Below are 20,717 nucleotides of genomic sequence, written 5' to 3' on the forward strand. Positions count from 1 at the left end.
TACTTGCCCACAGAGGGCGTGCATGGAAGCAGAAATTTCAATCACTCAGGTTGTAACTCTGACTCAAATACTTTTCACTTAAAAATATTTATTAAAATAAAGATTAAACCTGGAAAAAAAAAAAAGAATTCCCAGAATGCAGCCCTTTGCACAGTACTTCAAGACTCAGAAAAGGAAAGGAAAGAAAAGGAGAGGGAAGAGAAGGGAAGAGAAAGGACCAGAAAATCCTCTCTGCTCTTCCCAGAGAGTGGGGAGGGGGAGAAAATTGCCTGCCGTCACCACAGCCGGCAGCCTGCAGTAGAGAGCTGTGGAAAGTTCTCTGGTCTCAGGACTTCCCGGTCCAGAGAAGTTCCCACCAAAGCAGAGGCCCAAGAGTCGCAGCCCCCAAGCCAGAGAACAGATTTTTCCGAGGGTGTGTAAACTTCAGGAATTTGACTGGAGAACTGGAATTTGGGAACAGTATTCTGAAAGCCTGCGAAGTCTGAAGAGGCAGAGGCCATGCCCACGAGCTTCTAACTGCCCTTGGGCGCCACGATCTGCTGGACATAGTTGACAACGTTGCTGTGGAGTTGGGAGGCGGTGGCCTTGAAGGTCTCCTTGGCAAGGGTCTGGGCCACCTCGCTGCCACCCATCATCGCGTGGTACAGCGGAAGAGTGTACTTCTGTTTCCCCTGCAAGAAACACACGCACACGCGTGGCCTAAGCAGGCTGCTCCGTGCGTGCGTCTGCACGGCCCCCGGCCCCGCTCTAGCGGCACGCCTCATCAGGTGCCAAAAGGGATGTGGGTATCAGTGTTCCGAACCTAGGAGGCTGTAAGTGCTTAGACGCCAAGCTAAGAGCCGGTAACAAAGGGTGCAGCACGTAAAACTGAGGGCCACGTGAGGCCCAACTGCGGTCAAGTGCAAGAAAACCCACAAGTCAAATCCACATCAACGTGAGATTGCCACATCACAAAGTTCCTCAACTCCAGAGGCTCGGAGAAGCCCTCCGAGGGCTCAGAACACCTGCAGACAGGTACGGAGCTCCCGTCGCAAACAGATGTAGGCATCAGGGCGCCACTTCCTACCCAGCCCCACCTCGCCCGGCAGGGCAGGCTCCTGCTGCCGCCTGAGCCCTCCCAGGTCCTGCTGCCGCCTGAGCATCCCCCCAGGAAGCAGGAACCTATGATCTCACCCTTTGCTGTCTCTCTGGTCCTTGGGCCCCTCCCCGCAAGACTGGCCCTCCAGTCCCGCTTTACCTTTGTTCCCAGGTGGGGGGTAGCTCTGACTGGCTTTTACCGGGGGATCTGGAAAAGGCTCCCCAACCCTGGAGGCTTCTTCCCCAGGCGACACCTCCACCAGCCACACTCAGGAAGGAGACTGCTGATCAGGGTCCTCCCGAGGTCCTTTCCCTCCCGCCCTCCCTCCCTCCTCTGCTCCAGAGAAGGGCAGAGAGTGAGGCTCTACCTGCAGGACTACTGCCAATAAGGCTGAGCGGCCCACCGCGTGCCTTGAGGGGGACAAGGAGGTGGGGCTCACCCACCTGGCTCTGCAGGAACTCCTTCACTTTCCAGAAATCCTCCTGGTGGTCATTCTTAATGACGATCTGGCCCCATCGGAGCCGGAGCTCCGCATTCTGGGAGTTGGAGATCTTTGGGTAAGTCTCTCCCAGTTTCTTCACATTCCCTGAAAAGAGGAAATGGGTTTTTAACGGCTGTTTCATCAGAGCCACGAGCCAGAGGCCAAACTCCAGTCTCAGCAGTCTGTCCATAGGCACTCCGGGGGCTCCGGGAATGACGTCAAGGAGGTTCTCACCCACCCATTTTATGCTCGTTCTGGTCATCTTCTGCTCTGAAAGGGTAATGTCCTATTTCCGAATTTACCTTAATTTCTAAGGCTCTTCCATCAAATTACACACTTTCTGCCGTCTTCCGTTTGCCCTCCAGGAATAAAGCACAGGTATCCTCCTCAAATACCCTGTGTCCCATTTTTCCTCCCACCACCACCACCAGCTAAAAGTTAGTCCGGTGTTCACTTTTTCTCTTTACAACACCCCTGGGTAACTGCTATTCTGGCTGAGCAGCAACTTAGCATTAGTGGTTGACAGCTTCCAAATCCCAGCCCCAGCGATTATGGGCCATGTGACCTAATTGTGCTCAAGTTCATTCTCCATCACCTGGGGGTTACAATCACAGCAGCTAGGCACAGAGTAGTTAGGAGGACTCAATGACCTCAGACGTAGAGTTTAAAAGAATTACCTGCTGACCCAGAGGGCTCAGTGAATGCTAGGCTTTATTATTCTGTTCCCCAGGGCATTTGCATGTATGACTTACATCATCTGTTGACGTGTTTCTTGTGAAGTGCTTGCATCCACCTGCTAACACCTGGCAACGGCCTAGGGGTAGGCATTGCAAGGGCTTCCCTCCCAGTCTCCCTCTAGCTCCTGATATAAAGCTCTGTACACAAGGAACCTGGATTTACCCGCCTTCTTACCGGGAGGGAGAGGGGATTTCTGGAGGATCTTATCTAGGAAGTAAACCAGCTGGTAGGTCTTCCAGGTAGAAATGGCCACAGCTTCAATGGCCTTCATGTCCAGCTCCTTGGTCACCCACAGCTGGGCCAGCTCTTCAGCAGGCTTCATAAGCGAGTCCCCAGGGGAGAGGTCAGGGAGGTAGGGGGGCCAGCCAGGGGTGTTCAACCACCGATCAAACTCAAAACCTGTTTGGTAGAAGGAGAGAAGGTACTGTCGGAATGCTCTGGTAGCATCAAGGTCAATTTGCTCCAGCAACACCGAGACCTCAAGCTCCTGTCTGCCTCCATCCATCCCTAACGCTTAATATCACTACCCCACGCAACCACCTGCTTCAGTCAGGTCCACTTATACTGAGACCTAGACTGTTACAGTCAGACTAGACTGCCTCCTTTTCTACTGTGACAGTGGTTTTTGCTCCAAATAAACACTGTGCTGTCAGAACCAAGTGGATGAATGCTTTCCTAGTGTCAATCAAGTTCACGTTCTCCTTCAGATGACCTGAACGGCTTGGTGCAGAACCTCCCGGGCTGCCTGGGCTCCTATCTCTGCTCTGCTTTGCCATTAACTAGCTGGGAGGCCATGGGCATGTAACTTCACCCCTCTGTGCCTTTTATCTGTAAAACGATAAAAGGCAGGGTAGGAGGCCCTTAGTTGGCAGTGGTGAGGATTAAATAAGCAAATACACATTACGAGTTTAGCATCCTGCCTGGTGCATAGTAAGCACTCAGTAATTATTAACTTTCGTTAGCCACAGAGTCTCATGACCTTGAAGTGTGGGCCTCCAAGCAGAGAATAGGTGCTCCAGGCCTGACCAGTCCCGGCGGTCAGCAGGGAGCTGACTTTGCCAGCCCGATGATGGACAGACTCAGGGTCGGCACAGCATGAAGTGGGTTGCCTCATCTGTGACAGGCTACCGTCTACTCTCTCTTAGGAAGCAGTGCCTCCCCAGCTGAAATCAGGGCTGCCGCTGGGATTTTCCTTCACTCGGAAGGCTGAACGAGGGGACTCCACACTCACAAGGCGGGGCTGCTGCCGGGACCAATGCCCTGGGTCACAGCCTGGGCTGTGGCAGCTCTCTGGGGCAGAGTTGGGGGTTTGGTTGAGTGTGTGCAGATGTGAGGAAAATGAGGACAGAGAAGAGAGACTGAAGAGACAAAGTGGAGAAAATGAGGCCAGGAGGAGCAGAGAGAGTCATTCTCGTGGGACAAGGCTGTTTGCCACTTGCTACGTGACTCCAGTTCAACGTTTTCCTGCCCCAGCTTAGTCTTCCCAGATGTGAATTAGCCATAATTCTCTACTGTCTTCTAGAAGCCTGTAGGCCGGCTCCTCTGCTCACCTGGAATGGAATCCACTCTCTTCTTCTTCAGCTCAGGGAAGTATTCCAAGTAGAATTCTAGAAAGTCATCAGCTAAGATACTTTGGAATTTGAATTCATTAACATAGGCCTGCAGGGAGGGAGGTACTTTTCAGTCCTTCTGGATCCCCTGGGGAGCAGAGTCCCTCTGTTCCTTGGATTCTCCTCCAACCCCTTGTCCCTTCAGCCCCTGCCTCTACCCCCGTCCTCTGGCCCAGCTGGTTTCTCTGCACGTTCTCCTTTCACCCCTCCTCTCTGAGTTGACTATACCTTGAGAAAATTGTCAAACTCATCCTGATCACCCACCAAGTGGGCCAGGTATGAGACAAAGCAGAAGCCTTTCTCATAGGGGGTCTCGTTGTAGGTATCATCTGGGTCCACACCTAGCAGAGAAAGCAGACACTTGTAACCTGTCGCCTTCATTGTTCTTCTCCAGCTCCAGATTCAGAGAGTAGTTATGGAAGAGATCAGAATTCAGCTTCCCCAGGTTCAGCAAGGCCAGGAATGTTTCCAGATCCATCTTGGCCTCTCTCAAACCACTTCAAAGTTGATCTTAAAGGATCACAAATTATGGACATAATAAGAGGACAAAGAAGCAACCTTGCAGGGGAATTGACAAATTTCCTTTTTCCTGGGAATGCTTTGCTCCATTGGGTTCCATTGAGTCTTAGGACTGAACACAGGGCTCGGTGCCTTTTCTATTGGTCACCACCTACATGCACAACCTCCCCTCCCAGAACAACTGGTTGTTTCCATGAATGTTCTAGACCAAAATAAACTAATTACCAGTCTACAAGAAGTTCATTTTCATGGTCATTGGCATCAAGGAACGTGAGCTTAGATTGCATGAAAAAGTTTTAGATTAGTCACACAGGGGACTAAGGAAAAACGTTAGAAAAGAACACATGACCTTGGACAAGTCATTTGACTTGTTGGGTGCTCACTCATATCCTCCATAAAATAAGGCTAACACTTAATCTACAAAACCACAGGTCTGACTTGATAGAAAAAGAAGGGTATGGGCCTGCACAAATGGACGGCAATGGTATAGTCATTAAAAACTGCACAAAACTGGAAAGAACTCCCATCTGGCTGGAATGGCTTGGGTTGAGTCTGTCTAGAGGCCAGGGAACAGCTACAAAGAGCTCTGGAGGGCTCTTCCTTCCCAAGGAGAGTATTCAAGGTGAGCACTGATCAATATGAGGTTCAAAATAATTTGGGGCTCCAAGCCCAATTTAGGGGAGGGGAGAGTCAGACAGAGGAGCCTCCTGGACCTGGTTCAATCTTCACTCGGAGCTTGTTGAGTGGGTTTTCCTCGCCAGTGATGTCCATGTGCTGTCGAAGCAGAGCCCGCCCGGTTGCAGCTTCTAAGCAGGTGTAAGCAGAGCCTAGGACAAAAAGAAACCCTAGGTCTCTACAAAGTGTAACATCACGTCCAAGTATAGTATACTTTCTGGACAGAAGACGGTTGCTGCCCCCTTGTGGCCACAGAACAATGACAGATAACTGAGGCTTAGTATCTTTACCCTCCTGGGGATCCCAGGGCAAGAAGGGTCAATGACAGAGAACCTGACTCAGCTCCTAGCTCCCTGTTGCTCTGGCCTAAGAAAGCACTTGGTTAAGCTCAGGCTGTCAGTCTCACCCGCACACAACGATGAGGGAATCTCAGGCCTTTTCCTGTTACCTTTCCTTATCAATAGATTTTTATTTTTAGAGATATTAATTTGATTTTCTATAAAAACAGATTATAGAGGGGATGCTCGGATGGCTCAGTCGGTTAAGCGTCTGACTTCCTCAGGTCATGATCTCACGGTTTGTGGGTTCGAGTCCCGCATCGGGCTCTCTGCTGTCCGCATGGAGCCCACTTTCAATCCTCTGTCCCCCTCTCTTTCTGCCCCTCCCCCGCTCATACTCAAAAATAAATAAAATTTTTTAAAAAGAGCAGATTATAGGGGGGTCTGAGTGGCTCAGTCGGTTAAGTGTCCAACTCTTGATACTGACTCAGGTCAGGATCTCATGGTTGTGAGATCGAGCCCTGTGTTGGGCTCTGCACTAAGCGTGGAACTTGCTTGGGATTCTCTCTCTTTCTCTCTCTCTCCCTCTCTGCCCCCCCCCGCCCCCGCTCATTCTCTCTCTCTCTCCCTCTCTCTGAAATAAACTTAAAAAAAAAATGTGAGCCACTAAAAAAAATAAAAATAGAAAGATTATATATTCATTTGACCGTTCCTGTCAGACAAGACAAACGGTCACCCATAATTTTTCTAAGGGTCTCTACATCTCCTCTGGTTCTAAAAAGGACTGAGGGAATGGTTGAGGGGAAGGGGACCAGGTTTTGAACCAACCACCTCTGCCACTCACAAGGTGTTCTGACTCTGGGCAAGGTATTTGATCTCTCTAAGCCTCAATTTCTTCATCTGTGTGGCTGGATGATATTCGGTAGCAGGATTCTTAGCGGCTGATTAAGATATTCACACATAGGCTTTTGCTCTACATACTCTGGATGAAAGTGTAGATCTGCACAAACTTTCTGGGAGGCAATGGACAATGTGTGCTAAAAAGCCTTTAAAATGTTCAGATCCAGAAATTATGTCTCTAGGAATCTATCTTTGTTGAGACCATCTGAGACATGTGTGAACATTTCGATATAAAAATATTTGTCAAAATATTCTTTCATAAGGAAAACTGAAAATATTGGAGACTGATTGAATAAATTAAGAAATGGCCATACCACGCAGCTATAGTAGAAAATTTAATGACTTGGGAAAATGTTTAACTTTATTAAGTTAAAAAAAAAGGCAGTTTTAAGGTCTGATGATTCACACACACGCACAGAAAAATGTTTGAAAGGATATATTACATTATCTCTGAACAGTGAGATTATGGATAAATGCATTGTATGTGTTTTCCCATGTCCATCAAAAGAGATTTTGATGACAGAAATAATAAAAATAATAAACATTATTTTTTTTATAGTATCTGATCTATAGCAGGTTTTCAATAATGAGACAATGTTGAGAAAAGATTTTAAAAGCCCACCTGGGCTCAGTTTGGGGTTCTGTCCTCAGCTGCTAAGTGGCTTGGGCACATTACTTATACTTTTTGAGTCACAGTGGACTCATATATAAAATGAAAATAATATCTCGTTTATTAGGCTACGGTAAAATTGTTAAGTGATGTATTTGTTTTAAAATTTTTTAATGTTTATTTATTTTTGAGAGAGAGAGACAGAGAGTGAGCAGGGGAGGGACAGAGAGAGAGGGAGACACAGAATCTGAAACAGGCTCCAGGCTCCGAGCTGTCAGCACAGAGCCCAACATAGGGCTCAAACCCACAAACTGCGAGATCATGACCTGAGCCAAAGTCAGACGCTTAGCCAACTGAGCCCCCCAGGTGCCCCTTAAATGATGTATTATTTTTAATAAGATGCCTAGGACAAAGCTGGTATGTAAGTGTTCAATAGAAGGTATCATTATAATGGTCTTGTTATTTATTTATTTATTTATTTATTTTTTTAATTTTTTTTTCAACGTTTATTTATTTTTGGGACAGAGAGAGACAGAGCATGAACGGGGGAGGGGCAGAGAGAGAGGGAGACACAGAATCGGAAACAGGCTCCAGGCTCTGAGCCATCAGCCCAGAGCCTGACGCGGGGCTCGAACTCACGGACCGCGAGATCGTGACCTGGCTGAAGTCGGATGCTTAACCGACTGCGCCACCCAGGCGCCCCTATTTTTAATATTTTAAAGTAATCTCTACACCAAATGTGGGGCTCAAACACACGACACCAAGATCAACAGTTGCATGCTCTACCGATTGAGGCAGCCAGACGCCCCTGATTCATTCATAAAATTAACTAGCTATCTGGGTGAACAGCCCTGGGCAACTCTACCCAGTGGCTGCCCGGCTGTTGGGAGAACAGAGCATCAAGTGTGTCCTCAGCTTTGATGAGGGGGTCCTTTCGCTGTTAGGTCCCCTATCAGTCAACACGCAATTTGTGAGATTCCCTTCCCCTAAGCCTGCTGACTTAACGACATGGAATGAAGTAGAGATCACACGCTTAGAAGGAACGTTTGTCTAGAGTTGGCCCTCCATGGCCTCTCACCAGAACTTTCTGCACTACTGCTCCTCCCTTCATGCCCGCTTGTGTCCTGAAACTTCAAAGGAGACCACATTGGCCTCACTGGCTAAGGAACTGGGGACAGGGCCCCTAGAAGGAGGGGACCTGAGGGCTGGCTTACCAAAGAGGACAGTAGAGATCCTCCTCTGGGCATACATGGTGAAACCTTCATTGAGCCAGAATTCACCCCAGTTGGCATTGGTGACCAGGTTCCCAAACCAACTGTGGGAGATCTCATGGATGATGACATCAGCCAAGGAGCGGTCCCCTGCTAGCAGGCAGGGGGTGACAAAGGTCAGACAAGGGTTCTCCATTCCTCCAAATGGAAAGGATGGGGGCATGAAGAGCAGGTCATACCTGCCGAGAAAACGGGAGGTCACAGACAGGCCTCGGCTCCCCAGGGCTGACCCTGCCTCGCCTCCCCAGCCCCGACCCTCAGTCCTGAGAGATGCAGCCACTGAACAGGCGGTGTTCAACACCGGGCGCCGTGCTGAGATGACGCCCAGGCTCCTCAGTCCCCCGGCCAGCTCACTGGGACTTCCCTTTCCCCAGGTTTTGCTCTCGTGGAGGCGCCTCTCTGAGACTTGCTCTCCATTCTCCTTCGCACCAGGGGATGGGCATATGGTCAGCTCTATCAACAGTTAGCTCACTGGTGGCCCACTTGGGGTCACAAAGACCTAACAGAGCCTTTTACCTGAGGAGGCTGAAGTCTGGAGATGTCAAAGGGAAAAATGAGAGTATGTGGCTGCTTTTAGCAGCCAGGAAAGTAAGTCGACAAAGGTCCCCTGACAGTGTTTCCTGATCTCCACGCTTAGCGGCTGGAAGGCACATTTTGGTCCCTTCAATAACCCTTTCTGTCAGGGTCCCCTCCTCAGCAATAATGAACAAGGCCTGGCTTATCCCTTCCTCATTCTTTCCCTCCTTTCCTTTACTTCTGGATTGGGGAACTCTGCTCTAGGAACCAGAGGGAGAAGAGGCAGCACCAGCAGTAAGAGAGGGGGAAACCAGGGACTCAAGTTTAACAAAAGACATCAGAGTCAATGTGATACCGCACCTTCCCCAAACGTAGGGTCCAAAAAGTTTCTCTCCTGTTGCCAGAAAATCTTCTACCACCCCATTGTACTCCTCCTTGGCAGCCTTGATCAGGCAGGGCTCGGCCCACACCCGGCTCCTAAAGACAAAAGCACAGAAAAAGAAGAATGGTGTTTGGAGACCTATTGTGGAGACCCGATCCCGAAAGCACCTGTAGAAAACTGGCAGTCTTCTACTGGAGCCAAAGGAATGTGACAATGTGGCCGCAGAGACAGGAGATGCAAGGTCAAATCACCTGCATGGGTCCAAGGGACGGATAAATGAGATCGCGACAGAGCACTGTGGAGGCAGCAGCCTCCCGTGTGCAACAGGCTCAAACTCACACTGCTACAATTTTACGTGTCCAACACTGAATGTGACCTTGCAAAAGTCACTGACTTCTCTGAGCCTGTTTCCTCATCTGGAAAACGAGTGGTAAAAATGAAATAAAGACAGCATATAAAAACCCCTTATACAATGCCTCATGTACTAAATGTTGGTTTCCTTTCCCCCACTTTCCGGAGACCCAGAGCGGGGCTTGAACTCATGAACCATGAGATTGTGACCTGAGCCCAAGTTGGACCCTTACCTGACCGAGCCACCCATGAGGCGCCCCCAGGAGAGCATTTTACACCAGTAAGTGGTATTATCGGATTGAGTCTTGACGGATCGCTCTAGCTGCAGTACCCAGAAAATACCTTAAATTACGACAGTGAGTATCCCTGAGTGACGTATGTAGGATAATGGGTCAAAACCAGAATCTTGGGTGACACCAGCACACGTGGGGTTGGGCAGAGAAGAGCCCACAAAGGAGATCATAAGGGGCGAACCAGGAGGTCCCAGAACCAGGACAGAATTGTGTCATGGAGGCCAGAGGAGGGTCAACAGAGGCAAAAGAAAAAGAGAACATCAAGACAAGCACTGAAGAGCAGCCAATGTGCGGTACATGTTGAGGCCAGTGGCTTCTCTTACTACAGGAGTTTCTGCAGTGTGACCCCGAGAGGTGTTGGATTCCAATGGGTCCAGGCAGTAAATGGGGGGTGAGGGAGTGTATACACTACTGTTCTAAGAAACTTGGCTAAGAAAGGAAGCAGAAACAGTGTGCCAGAAGGGAGTGTGGAGTCCATGAGTTTGTTTTTTGCTTTGTTTTTGAACTAGGGGAAACAGGAACATGGTTAGGGGTCGGAAGGAAAGAGCCAGTGGGGGGCGGGGAGGCTACCCATTTGAAGAGCGAGGGGTGAGCAATAAAGCAAGGCCCCATGGGATTTGGGGGAGGGGCTGAGTCAATGATGGCTCAGATGAAGAGATTTGGCTTTAAACAGAAGGAGGGACCCCTCTTCAGAGTCCAGGGGGAAAAAGGGGACGAATGAAGGCAGATGAAGATGATTTTTGACATGGAAAACAGGAAGTGGACATAACCATATCTGACAAATTAAATATACTCAATAAAGGAGGAGACAAGATCATTGCTTGGAGTGAGGGTAGGGTGTCTGAATATGAAAACTGAAGAGACAAGTCTTCCTTTAAATCCTTCCATCCTCCTTCCCTCCCCCTTCCTTCCTCCCTTCCCTCCCTTCCTTCCCTCCCTCCCTCCCTCCCTCCCTCCCTCCCTCCTTCCTTCCTTCCTTCCTTCCTTCCTTCCTTCCTTCCTTCCTTCCTTCCTTCCTTCCTTCCTTCCTTCCTTCCTTCTAGGAGAGTGAGCCAGAAAGGTAAATCAAAGGTCTGCTGAACAATATTGAAAGCCTATCTATAGTTGAAGACTACATCTGTTATATTTTCCTTGAAAACCACATAAATGTCTATTTCAACTTAAAAAAATTTTTAATGTTGGGGCGCCTGGGTGGCGCAGTCGGTTAAGCGTCCGACTTCAGCCAGGTCACGATCTCACGGTCCGGGAGTTCGAGCCCCGCGTCAGGCTCTGGGCTGATGGCTCGGAGCCTGGAGCCTGCTTCCGATTCTGTGTCTCCCTCTCTCTCTGCCCCTCCCCCGTTCATGCTCTGTCTCTCTCTGTCCCAAAAATAAATAAACATTGAAAAAAAAAAATTTTTAATGTTTACTTATTTTTGAAAGAGAGAGAGAGAGAGAGAGAGACAGAGCATGAACGGGGGAAGGGCAGAGAGAGGGAGACAGAGAATCCGAAACAGACTCAGAGCCTGCTCAGAGCCTGACACGGGGCTCGAACCCACGAACCATGAGATCATGACCTGAGCCGAAGTCAGACGCTTAACCAACTGAGCCACCCAGGTGCCCCGTCTATTTCAACTTTTAATTCCAACTTTTCATCAAAAAAACAGAAATGGGTAGCAGAATCAGTATGCACAGCTGTGTACTTCTCTCAGACACCCAGGTACAGAAGAAAGAGAAAAGGGGATGGTCGGAGCCGGGACTAGAAGTTACAGCAGCAGGACAGCGCGCAAGGCAGCCTGGGATGTTGGTAGGAGATGATCAACCCCACACCTGGGCCACAGAGAGAAGATGGGCCAGGTCACAAGAGGCTGGTGCCCGGGAGGAAATGTATAGCTTGCAGGAAGAAAGGCCTCTGGGAGCTTGAGAAGCAGATACAGTGGGAGTGAGGCCACCACAGGGCTGGAAGGTTAGGAGCGTGGGGTCAGAGAACAAATGAGGTGAAGGTATTTAAAATTTCTGCCACAGCACAGCTCATGATAATGCCCACGGCCAGGACTGACACCATAGTGTGCCCTTGAGTGCGGGGGCCTGAATCAGGTGGAGAAGGCTCCCCGGAGAGAGGAGCTCGAGAAACCCTGAAGCCACCCTCAACCCTGGGTGTTGGACAGGTAATCCAGACAGAGAAAAAAGTCGCCAAAAATGATGTGACAGGGCACGAGGTTGAGAAAAGACGGTGACATGAGAGTCAGAAATCTGCAAGGAATTGCTTTGTGATCAGCTTGGATATCACAACTGGCAAAGTCCTTAAACCCAGGCTACTCCCGTGTGCTGCACCTAGAAGGTGAAGGTCAGGGTAGGTAGGGGACATCCAAGATACTTGCACCAGTCCACTGATTTCTGTCAGAAGACACTGGAGTGTTCTCAGTCAAGCTGGAATTTCATCACCAGTGGTCTGGCGCAACGAGCACCGGATGTGCAATAGAAACGCATGTGACTCTGCACAAGCAATTCTACCTGAAGCCTCGGTTTGCGTATCGGGAAGATGGAGACAATAATATCTCCCTCAGTGAGGTTATAGAAGGATCAGAAGAGATTATACATAAAAGCGACGACTGGGCTATGTCCACTGTCTCTTCTGACCAGGATCTCCCTCCTCTGCTAACGGGGACTGGTCACAAAGTTTGCCAGAAGAGCCTGCCACCCTGCATACCTACACAAGAGCCTCAGATGTGGGGCAAAGACCGACTACCTGACTGGCTACCCGACTGCCTGACAGGGGAAGGAATGAGTCATCGTGACCGGTTACACAGATTCTATCCCCTGGATTGATGTACTCGATCGTCATTTTATTACAGAGGGCTCAAAAAAAAAAAAAAATCATCATTCTCCAGTGTGTTTGGAATACATTCCCTCATTTCTCATTAGCAGCTCATAGTCGTACTAACAGAACCCTAGTAAGAGAAAATTCTCTAAAATGACATTCCCTTACGGGGCGCCTGAGAGGTTCAGTCAATTGACATCAACTGACTCTTGATTTTGGCTCAGGACGTGATCTTGCGGTTCGTGAGATGGAGCCTTGAGTCGGGCTCTGTGCTGACAGTGCAGAGTCTGCTTGGGATTCTCTCTCCCTCTCCCTCTGTCCCTCCCCTGCTTTCTCTCTCTCTCTCTCAAAATAAGTAAATAAATAAGCATTAAAAAAATAAACATATTAAAAATAATAAAAATAAAAATAAAATGACATTACTTTACTTAACTATTTCCCTGTCAATGCAAAGCTGACATTCCTTTGGTTACCTACTACCCTGTCAGAGACACAGCCCTTCATGAAAAAAGAGCACCTAGCCTTTCAAGACCAGTGTTGTTTTGAGTGTGTGTCCTTGAAGCAGAGGCCAATGGCATCCCATTTATCATTCTCTCTGAAACCCAGGAACTAAGATTCACGACTGAGCCCAGCTACAAAGTCTGAGGCTGTAACCAATCCCAGCAAGGACATCAGCACCTCCAAGAACTGAGCAAGGAGCCACAGCGACGGAGGCAGGAAACGCACCACAGCTTTACCGTCCAACCTTTAACATTTTACATCAGGATTACGCTGTGCTGGCAGATCGTATGAGGGCCGGGAAAAACCTATACTCCTGGTTAAGTTTCTTTTCGCAGGAAACCTTACAAAATCCTTATTTATCTCCATGAAACCCTTCTAACTTCGTGGAGGTCTCTCTGTCACCATGGGTTCAGGTTTATGCATCTGGAGCAGACAAAAAAAGGAGCTTCCGCTTTCTTCTCCAGAGGGAAACAATGACATCAATGTTGTATATTTCCAGGAATTGACTGCTAGAGAAAACGGGGAGATTTGGTACAAAGATTACAAAGCAAATACAATTGCTAGCAGGGAACTCAGAACTTAAAGACACTAATAAAGATCAATCTGACACTGCTGTCTCAGCACCAACCGTACTCCACGAGGTGGCCCAGGACAGCAGCTACCGCTAGTAGGACTGATGAGCTCATTCTAGACAGCAGGATTATAGAACTGCAGGGAGGGAGGGAAGGAGGAAGGGACGGGACAAAAAGAGCACTTCCTCCCGTTGTATTCATACCACACACTTCTCAGCTGCAGAGAGGCTGTGGATTCAGAGAGGATGTGAGACTGTCCCAAAGACCATCACACTGGGGCCACTGGTCAGAGGCGGCCTCGGCTCGAGGTCAGTCCAACCTTGCTTGTGGGGGTCTTTGTCTCCTACCTGGGTCCAACTTCCGCCGAAACCAGATCTCCGATGGCCAAAGCTATCAGATAGGAGGGGATGGGCTGACACATCTGGAAGAAGAACTTATTTGGACCTCTCTTCTCCCAGGTGTTAGCACTCATCACAGCTGTGAAGCCATCTGGGACCTGACAACAGAGAAAGCTTAGGAGATTTTACCTGGACAGAGTCTCCTTTTGATTAGCTTAAAGGACAGCACGGCCGGCAACCTGCATGGTGACAGCAATGACCTGGAGCCCATCTTGGGGAACACAAAGGTTTCAAGACACTAAACTTGTGCTAAGCTGATGAGATTTAGCACAAATAAAACTTCTGTACATGAAGGAATTCTGCAGAGGGGCCACTGGACAGACGTAACAATTTACCAGCTGAAATGTGGCCACACAGATCTGGAATTATATTTTCAACCCCAAGGGCAAGTACACTTAACCTCAGTCCTCTTACCTCAATAAGAGCTGAATATCTGCATTTCACTGCAGGAGTGTCGAAGCAAGGGAAGAAGGCCCTGTTTAGGACAGCCTGGCCCTGGGTATAGACAAAAGGCTTCTTCTTTCCTGCTGTCTGCTCAGGAGCCAGCCAGCAAACCTAAGAGAATAAAAGAACATTTCAAAACTGACACCCCCTACATGAGCTCAGTCCAGCCAGGGAAAAGGAGTTGGCTGGCATGGGAGACTTTTAGGGAATCCTTACAATCCTTCTGCCAGCAATTTGGCCCTAACTGTGAAGTTCTCTCCTACTGTGAATTTAATCTACCTTGGAATCCATGCCAAGGTATGACATCCGCTTCACATGGAAGAAACACCACAAAGGGTCTATTCCTCACTGTATCCCATCAGACATCTCAAGAATTCTAGAAATGGCCTCGGGCACCTGGGTGGCTCAGATGGTTAAGAATTCCAGACATGACCTCTGACCCTGGCATACTGTCTTCCTCCTCTGAGTCCTTCACACTGTAGTTGTTTCTCATCAAAAAAACAAGACAGGGGCACCTGGTGGCTCAATCGGTTAAGGGTCCGACTTCGGCTCAGGTCATGGTCTCACGGTTTGTAGGTTTGAGCCCCGCATCGGGCTCTATGCTGACAGCTTGGAGCCTGGAGCCTGCTCTGGCTTCTGTCTGTCTGTCTGTCTGTCTGTCTGTCTCTCTCTCTGCCCCTCCCCCGCTCATGCTCTCTCCCTCCCCCGCCTTGAAATTAAATAAACATTACAAAAAAATAAGGAAGCAGCTGTATTTGAACTTGTGATAGAACACACAAAAAAGGAGAAGTGAAGTGGGAGGAGTCTGTGATTAACATGTGTTCTCCAGGGGTTCCTGGGTGGTTCAGTCCATTTAGCGGCCGACTCTTGGTTTCAGCTCAGGTCATGATCTCACGGTCTGTGAGTTTGAGCCCTGCGTTGGGTTCTGTACCGACAGCACCAAGCCTTCATGAGATTCTCTGTCTCCTTCTCTCTGACCCTTCCCACTCACATTTTCTCTCTTGAAATAAATAAACAAAAAAGTTTTCTAAAAAAAAAAAAAAATTCCTGAAACGAAATTCTCTATTCCTGAAACTAAAACTTACCCTTTCAGAATAAATGTATTTTACATTATAGGCATTGGCTATATACAATTCTTTAAAGAAATTTTTTTAAAGATGTTTAAGTAATCTCTACACCCAATGTGGGGCTCAAACTTACAACCCCGAGATCAAGAGTCGCACATTCCACTGACTGAGCCAGTGAGGCACCCTGGCTATATACAATTCTTAATTTGTTTTCTGTTAGCCTTTAACCAAGGGCAAATCTGAATGGTTATTACAAACCCAATTTTTGCCTACAGCAAAAAGTTTACTTACCACATAGATCTAACTGTGGGGCTGGGGGGTGGGGGAGGATATGTCAGCACTAAGTGCCATTTAGAATTTAGAAAAGGATTAGGTAAATCCAGGAAGCAAAACTTTCTGGTTTAAAGGTGAGTCGGACTGAGATGGTTGGAAAGGAGAGGAGAAGACATTCTCAAGCAGGTGGATAGAACATGAAGAAAGGCACGGATGGACGGTCTCTGGGAGCTGGTGGTAGGTTTCAGATACAGGGGTGGGCGGCATGCCTCGGCAGGTGCACTTTGAAAGGCTTTGAACACAGGTATTTGAGACCTACTTTTAAGAGGCATAAGGACGCCATATGGAGATGCTGACTTTTTCTTTGAGATTTGTGTGTTATGTGTGTGAAGATTTTAATGAGTCTCTTTCCAAAGAGTATAGTACAGATGGAAAGAAGGAGAAAGAAATACCACATGGTATTTCTGTGGACTGGAGAAAAGTGGCACTACCTTAGCCGGGTGAGTGAGATCACCCCAGACAGTCAGAGATCATGTTGATATTATGGATTCTCATTATCATGTGATGAAAACAGCACTTCACTTTTGTGACATTCCACTAAATGTTGCTCTGAACCTAAAACTGCTGTAAAAAATAAACTTTTACTTTTTTTAATTTTTAGTATATGGGCTGCCGAAGCGAGCACAACTTTTTTTAATTTTTAATAACCACAGTCTGATCATGGGAAAAACAGACAAATTCCAATAGAGAAGCATCCTACAACATATCTGACCAATACTCCTCAAAACAGTCAAGGTCATCAAAAACAAGGAAAGTCTGAGAAACTGTCATAGCCAAAGGGAGCCCAAGGATACATGAAAGCTAATATACTGTGGTATTCTGGATGGGATCCTGGGACAGAAAAAGACATTAAGCAAAAACTAAGAAAATCTGAAAAAGACTCCGAACTTCAGTTATCAGTATTGGTTCGTTAATTGTAACAAAGGCATCATACTTGCAAAATGCTAAGAGGGGAAACTGTGTGTGGAGGGCTATATGGAAACTCTACTACCGGCTCACTGGTCTTGCTAATCTAAACTTTTTTAATCCTATTAATGAAAGAAATTTAATGAGATGACAGGAAGAGCTAACACACGGTGTCGCCAGGCACTGTATTAGGCACTTATATAAAGACAATGCATTTAACTTCTGTCAAACTCATAGACTAGTCCCTGGCACATCTTAATAAGTACTGGTCATCCCCACCGTCACTTCTTATTCATCATCTTTGGTTGAGGTTTTTTGTTGTTTGTTTAGAACGACACAGAAGACAGAATGAAGAAGCCTGAAGTACAAGTACTCTTGTACTTGTCTCAAGAGTCTAAAGTCAGGGAGAGGCTGCTACCTACAGTGATTAAGGTGAGTTGAGAGTCCTCACTTGGGATGGTGGCAATGAGAAGGAATACATACAAGTGCCTTTAATGCAGACCTTTACAGGGCAAAGGGCAGTTCTTTGTAAAGTGTGGGTCTCTGTTGTTCTGTCTCTATGAAAGGATTTTTTTAAGTTCACTTATTTATTTTTGGGGGGCGGGGGAGAGAGCGCAAGTGCAAGCACCCAGATTGGGGAGGGACAGAGAGAGGGAGAGAATCCCAAGCAGGCTCTGCTCTCTTCTCACCGAGCAGGAAGCAGGGCTCCATTTCACCAACCCATGAGAACATGACCTGAGCAGAAATCAAGAGTTGGCTGCTCAACCGAGTCACCCGGGAACCCCTCCTTTTGTTCATTTCGAGGTGCCACTTTCAGTAGGCAATTTCAGAGAGGGCTTAATTTTTCCAGTTGTCCTGTTGAATTCCAAGTTCCTGCCCCAAACCAGGAACTAGAATATAACAACCAAACACAGCAACCAAACACATTTACAGATATTCCGTTACCCTTGGAGGGTTTTCCCTTTGCCTTGGAAGTCAATTTGCATTGCTTTGGACTTTTCCTTTTTTAAGCCAGTTCTACCCCAGGTTCATTTACTCCCTGAATAGCGGAAGCTGGAAACAGAACTGCCCTTTGAGCTGCCTCTAAGAGTGAAAGGGAACTGCTAGCTAGGTAAGTAAACTGTCTGTAGGCCAGCAGCCTACCCTGAAACTTGCAAGCCACCCCACCTGACGAATGACTAGCAACCACAGCCTCAGAACTCCCTGTGAAGGAGCTTCTGACTTTCACAAATGTAAGCCACAGAACCATCCATCCTTTCATACCAATATTTGTCCTCCCATCAACAGCGAGAGGGCCTACTACACCCTCATTCCATTTCTCGCTCGTACTCAAATTCTTCCGTTCATCAAATCTAGAACTTGGCAAAAGAAAACTTAAATAACTACGGGGGTTCAGGATTAGTTCAGCCTGGGGCACTACAAGAACGCGTAGGGCAAAGGGCTGAGTCAGCATCCAGGGCTCATGGGCCGGCATTGTCCAGGGCTGCCATAAAGGAAAAACTAGGTAGCTCGTTATCAGGGACCTAGGTCCCAAGGCCCCGTGAAACATTAAATTCGGTTTATAAATAGCTCGTTATCCAGAAAGCCGCCTCGGCTAAGGTTTCCTCTGCAGGCAGAAATGGCAGCCCGCCAGCGTGATGAGGGAGAAACAACGCAGACAGGCCACCACAGTCGCTAGGGAGGGGAGGCACGAAGGGTGGAAGCTGGAAACAGAACTGCCCTTTGAGCTGCCTCTAAGAGTGAAAGGGAACTGCTAGCTAGATAAGTAAACTGTGCACAGGGTGCACAGCACGGAGGCTGGCCTGAAGCCAGAAGAGGGAAAGCGGGCAGCCTGGGAAGAAGGCGGGGAGCTCAGGGCGGGAGGCGTGCCCAGGGGTGCCCCGAGGCCCCTCTCCGCCAGGGCGGAAGCATCTTCTCCTTTCTCCTGGGGGTGGGGTGGGGTAAGTGCTGGCCGGCGGCCAGCTCGGAGGGCTGGAAGGGCGGGCAGGAAGTGGCCGGGTGAGGGGGCGAACTCACCCCGGGTCCCTCCCCGACGCGGTAGGTGAGGTGAACCTGGAAGCGCTCGCCGGCCGGGAAGGGCTGCGGAAGGGCCACGCACAAGGCCTGGCCGTAGTGCGAGAACGGCTGCGTGCGGAAGTGCACGGGCTCCGCGGGCTGCTCCTGCGAGTCGGGCCGCTGCCGCCGCAGCGACGCCGCCGTCACCTCGAGGCACGGGTGCGAGTCGAGCCGCAGCTCGGTGGCGCCCTCGGGCACCAGGCAGCGCAGCTCCAGGACCGCGGTGCCGCTCAAATTCCTGCTGCCCGGCCCCGGCCCCGGAGGCCCGAACTCGGCCCGCAGGTCCAGGTGCAAGTGCAGCATCTCGAAAGCCCGGAAATTGGAGGCCGAGGCCACGTCCACGGCCTGCGCCGAGTGCAGCGGTCGCGGGGCCGCGCTGGAGCCGCTCGGAGGCCCGTCGCTCGCCATGGCCCCACCGTGCAGTGGAGCAAACGCGAGGAAATCCGCCGGCTCGGTCTACTGCGGCGGGAAGCCCCGCCTCGAGCGCCCTGCCCCGCTGCGGGCCACGCCCCCTCGGGCCACGCCCCCAGGGAGACCAGGGCTGGGTCACGCCCCTATCAGAAAACCTGAGACCTGACCACACCACCTCTCCCCTGTTCACCAAGGCTCCACTCTTCCAGCTTTATACGAGGTACCTCTGGACTTTGGAGAAAAGGTACAGTGGGATAATTTGGTCCACATTTGCCCAAATTCATCGTACCCCGATGTTACAGTAGTCCGAGTGGCGACACCTTTCTCTGCTGACGTTTCACTCTCCTAATCTCCCAGGAAGGTAGCAGGATGTAGATTGAGCCCTGGATCCAAGATCTCAAGCTCTGAGCTGGACCAATTATTAGGATTGTGTGTCACCTTGGGCAAATCACTGCCAACAAAGGTGAATCTCTGTAAGCCCCTTTCTGCACCTGTAAGATAGGAGTAATATCTATCTCACAAGTTAATTGTGAGAACTCAGTGGGGTAATTTGCCTAAACACACTTGGTAAACACAGAATTCCACACCAGATCAAGGTTCATCCCAGGAGATGCCAAGCACATCTATCTTTCCATCCTTCCGCCAAGGAATAGTGAATCAGCACCGTACAATTTAATGGCTTGGCTGTGCATAGTGTGTAGTTTTATTTCCCTGATTGTGTTGAGCCAGGGTTACTTCTACTTTATACTTTCTCTTCTGTATGAATGGGGTTGCAATAGCCCTTCTGTAAATAGCCGATCAGTGATAATATTTTCACAGATCAGGTAGGGAATGAGATTTTTAAAGACAATGTAGGGAGTTTTTCATAAAACTCATAATTTTTATTCATAAAAATATGGTTTCCTACTTTTACAGTGTTAAACTTTTATTTTATGAAATGTTTATGGTAGTCTTTAAAAATCCCATATTAGGTCAATGTTTTTTTAACTTACTTGTCAGTGAAATCCAGAAACTTTGGAAAAGCACTTTTCTGTGGCTTTTTAAGCGCAGTACTTGGTAACTATTAGATGTTCAATACATCTGCCTCCAAATTATTCATTCTCTGATGCAGTGCGTTTTTGTTGAGCGTTTACTATACACGAGCCATTAGGCTGGGTGCTAGGGATACAATTTTTTTTAATTTTTTTTTAACATTTTATTTGTTTTTGAGACAGGGAGAGACAGAGCATGAACAGGGGAGGGTCAGAGAGAGGGAGACACAGAATCTGAAACAGGCTCCAGGCTCTGAGCTGTCAGCACAGAGCCCGATGCGGGGCCCGAACTCACGGACCATGAGATCTTGACCTGAGCCGAAGTTGGCCGCTTAACCGACTGAGCCGCCCAGGCGCCCCAGGGATACAATTTTACCAAATCTGTCACAGACCTTGTCCTTGTGGTGCTCACAGTCTACCTCACATTTTAACTGACCAAAAAAAAAAAAGTCATGCAATTCCATGTGCTGGGCTATTCTCTGGGAAGAAAAGTATGCT

The 20,717-nt window shown here is 48.7% G+C and overlaps 1 protein-coding gene across 1 annotated transcript; it reads right to left on the minus strand.

Annotated features, from left to right (window-relative positions):
* Window positions 1-68: 68 nt before the first annotated feature.
* Window positions 69-19,214, minus strand: RNPEP (arginyl aminopeptidase). The gene is made up of 11 exons (XM_047076686.1): window positions 18,739-19,214; window positions 14,387-14,527; window positions 13,922-14,070; window positions 9,037-9,153; window positions 8,104-8,339; window positions 5,140-5,253; window positions 4,136-4,248; window positions 3,848-3,956; window positions 2,472-2,696; window positions 1,522-1,664; window positions 69-671 (listed from the first exon to the last, which is right to left on the minus strand). The coding sequence occupies exons 1-11, from the start codon at window positions 19,183-19,185 to the stop codon at window positions 513-515; spliced, it is 1,953 nt and encodes a 650-aa protein (XP_046932642.1). The 5' UTR covers window positions 19,186-19,214; the 3' UTR covers window positions 69-512.
* Between the last annotated feature and the right edge of the window lie 1,503 nt (window positions 19,215-20,717).

The sequence above is a fragment of the Lynx rufus genome, unplaced genomic scaffold (assembly GCF_022079265.1).
Source record: "Lynx rufus isolate CCGP_SWC_20201006 ecotype Redwood Valley unplaced genomic scaffold, mLynRuf1.p SCAF_15, whole genome shotgun sequence".
Classification (NCBI taxonomy): Eukaryota; Metazoa; Chordata; class Mammalia; order Carnivora; family Felidae; genus Lynx; species Lynx rufus.

Excerpts from the sequence above, each read along its gene's own strand:
- RNPEP (XM_047076686.1), bottom strand. The coding sequence starts at position 19,185 with ATGGCGAGCGACGGGCCTCCGAGCGGCTCCAGCGCGGCCCCGCGACCG. Across the intron at positions 8,340-9,036 it reads GGACCCTACGTTTGGGGAAG|GTATGACCTGCTCTTCATGC; the intron begins GTGCGGTATCAC and ends TTTTCTCGGCAG. Across the intron at positions 2,697-3,847 it reads GAGAGTGGATTCCATTCCAG|GTTTTGAGTTTGATCGGTGG; the intron begins GTGAGCAGAGGA and ends TCTACCAAACAG.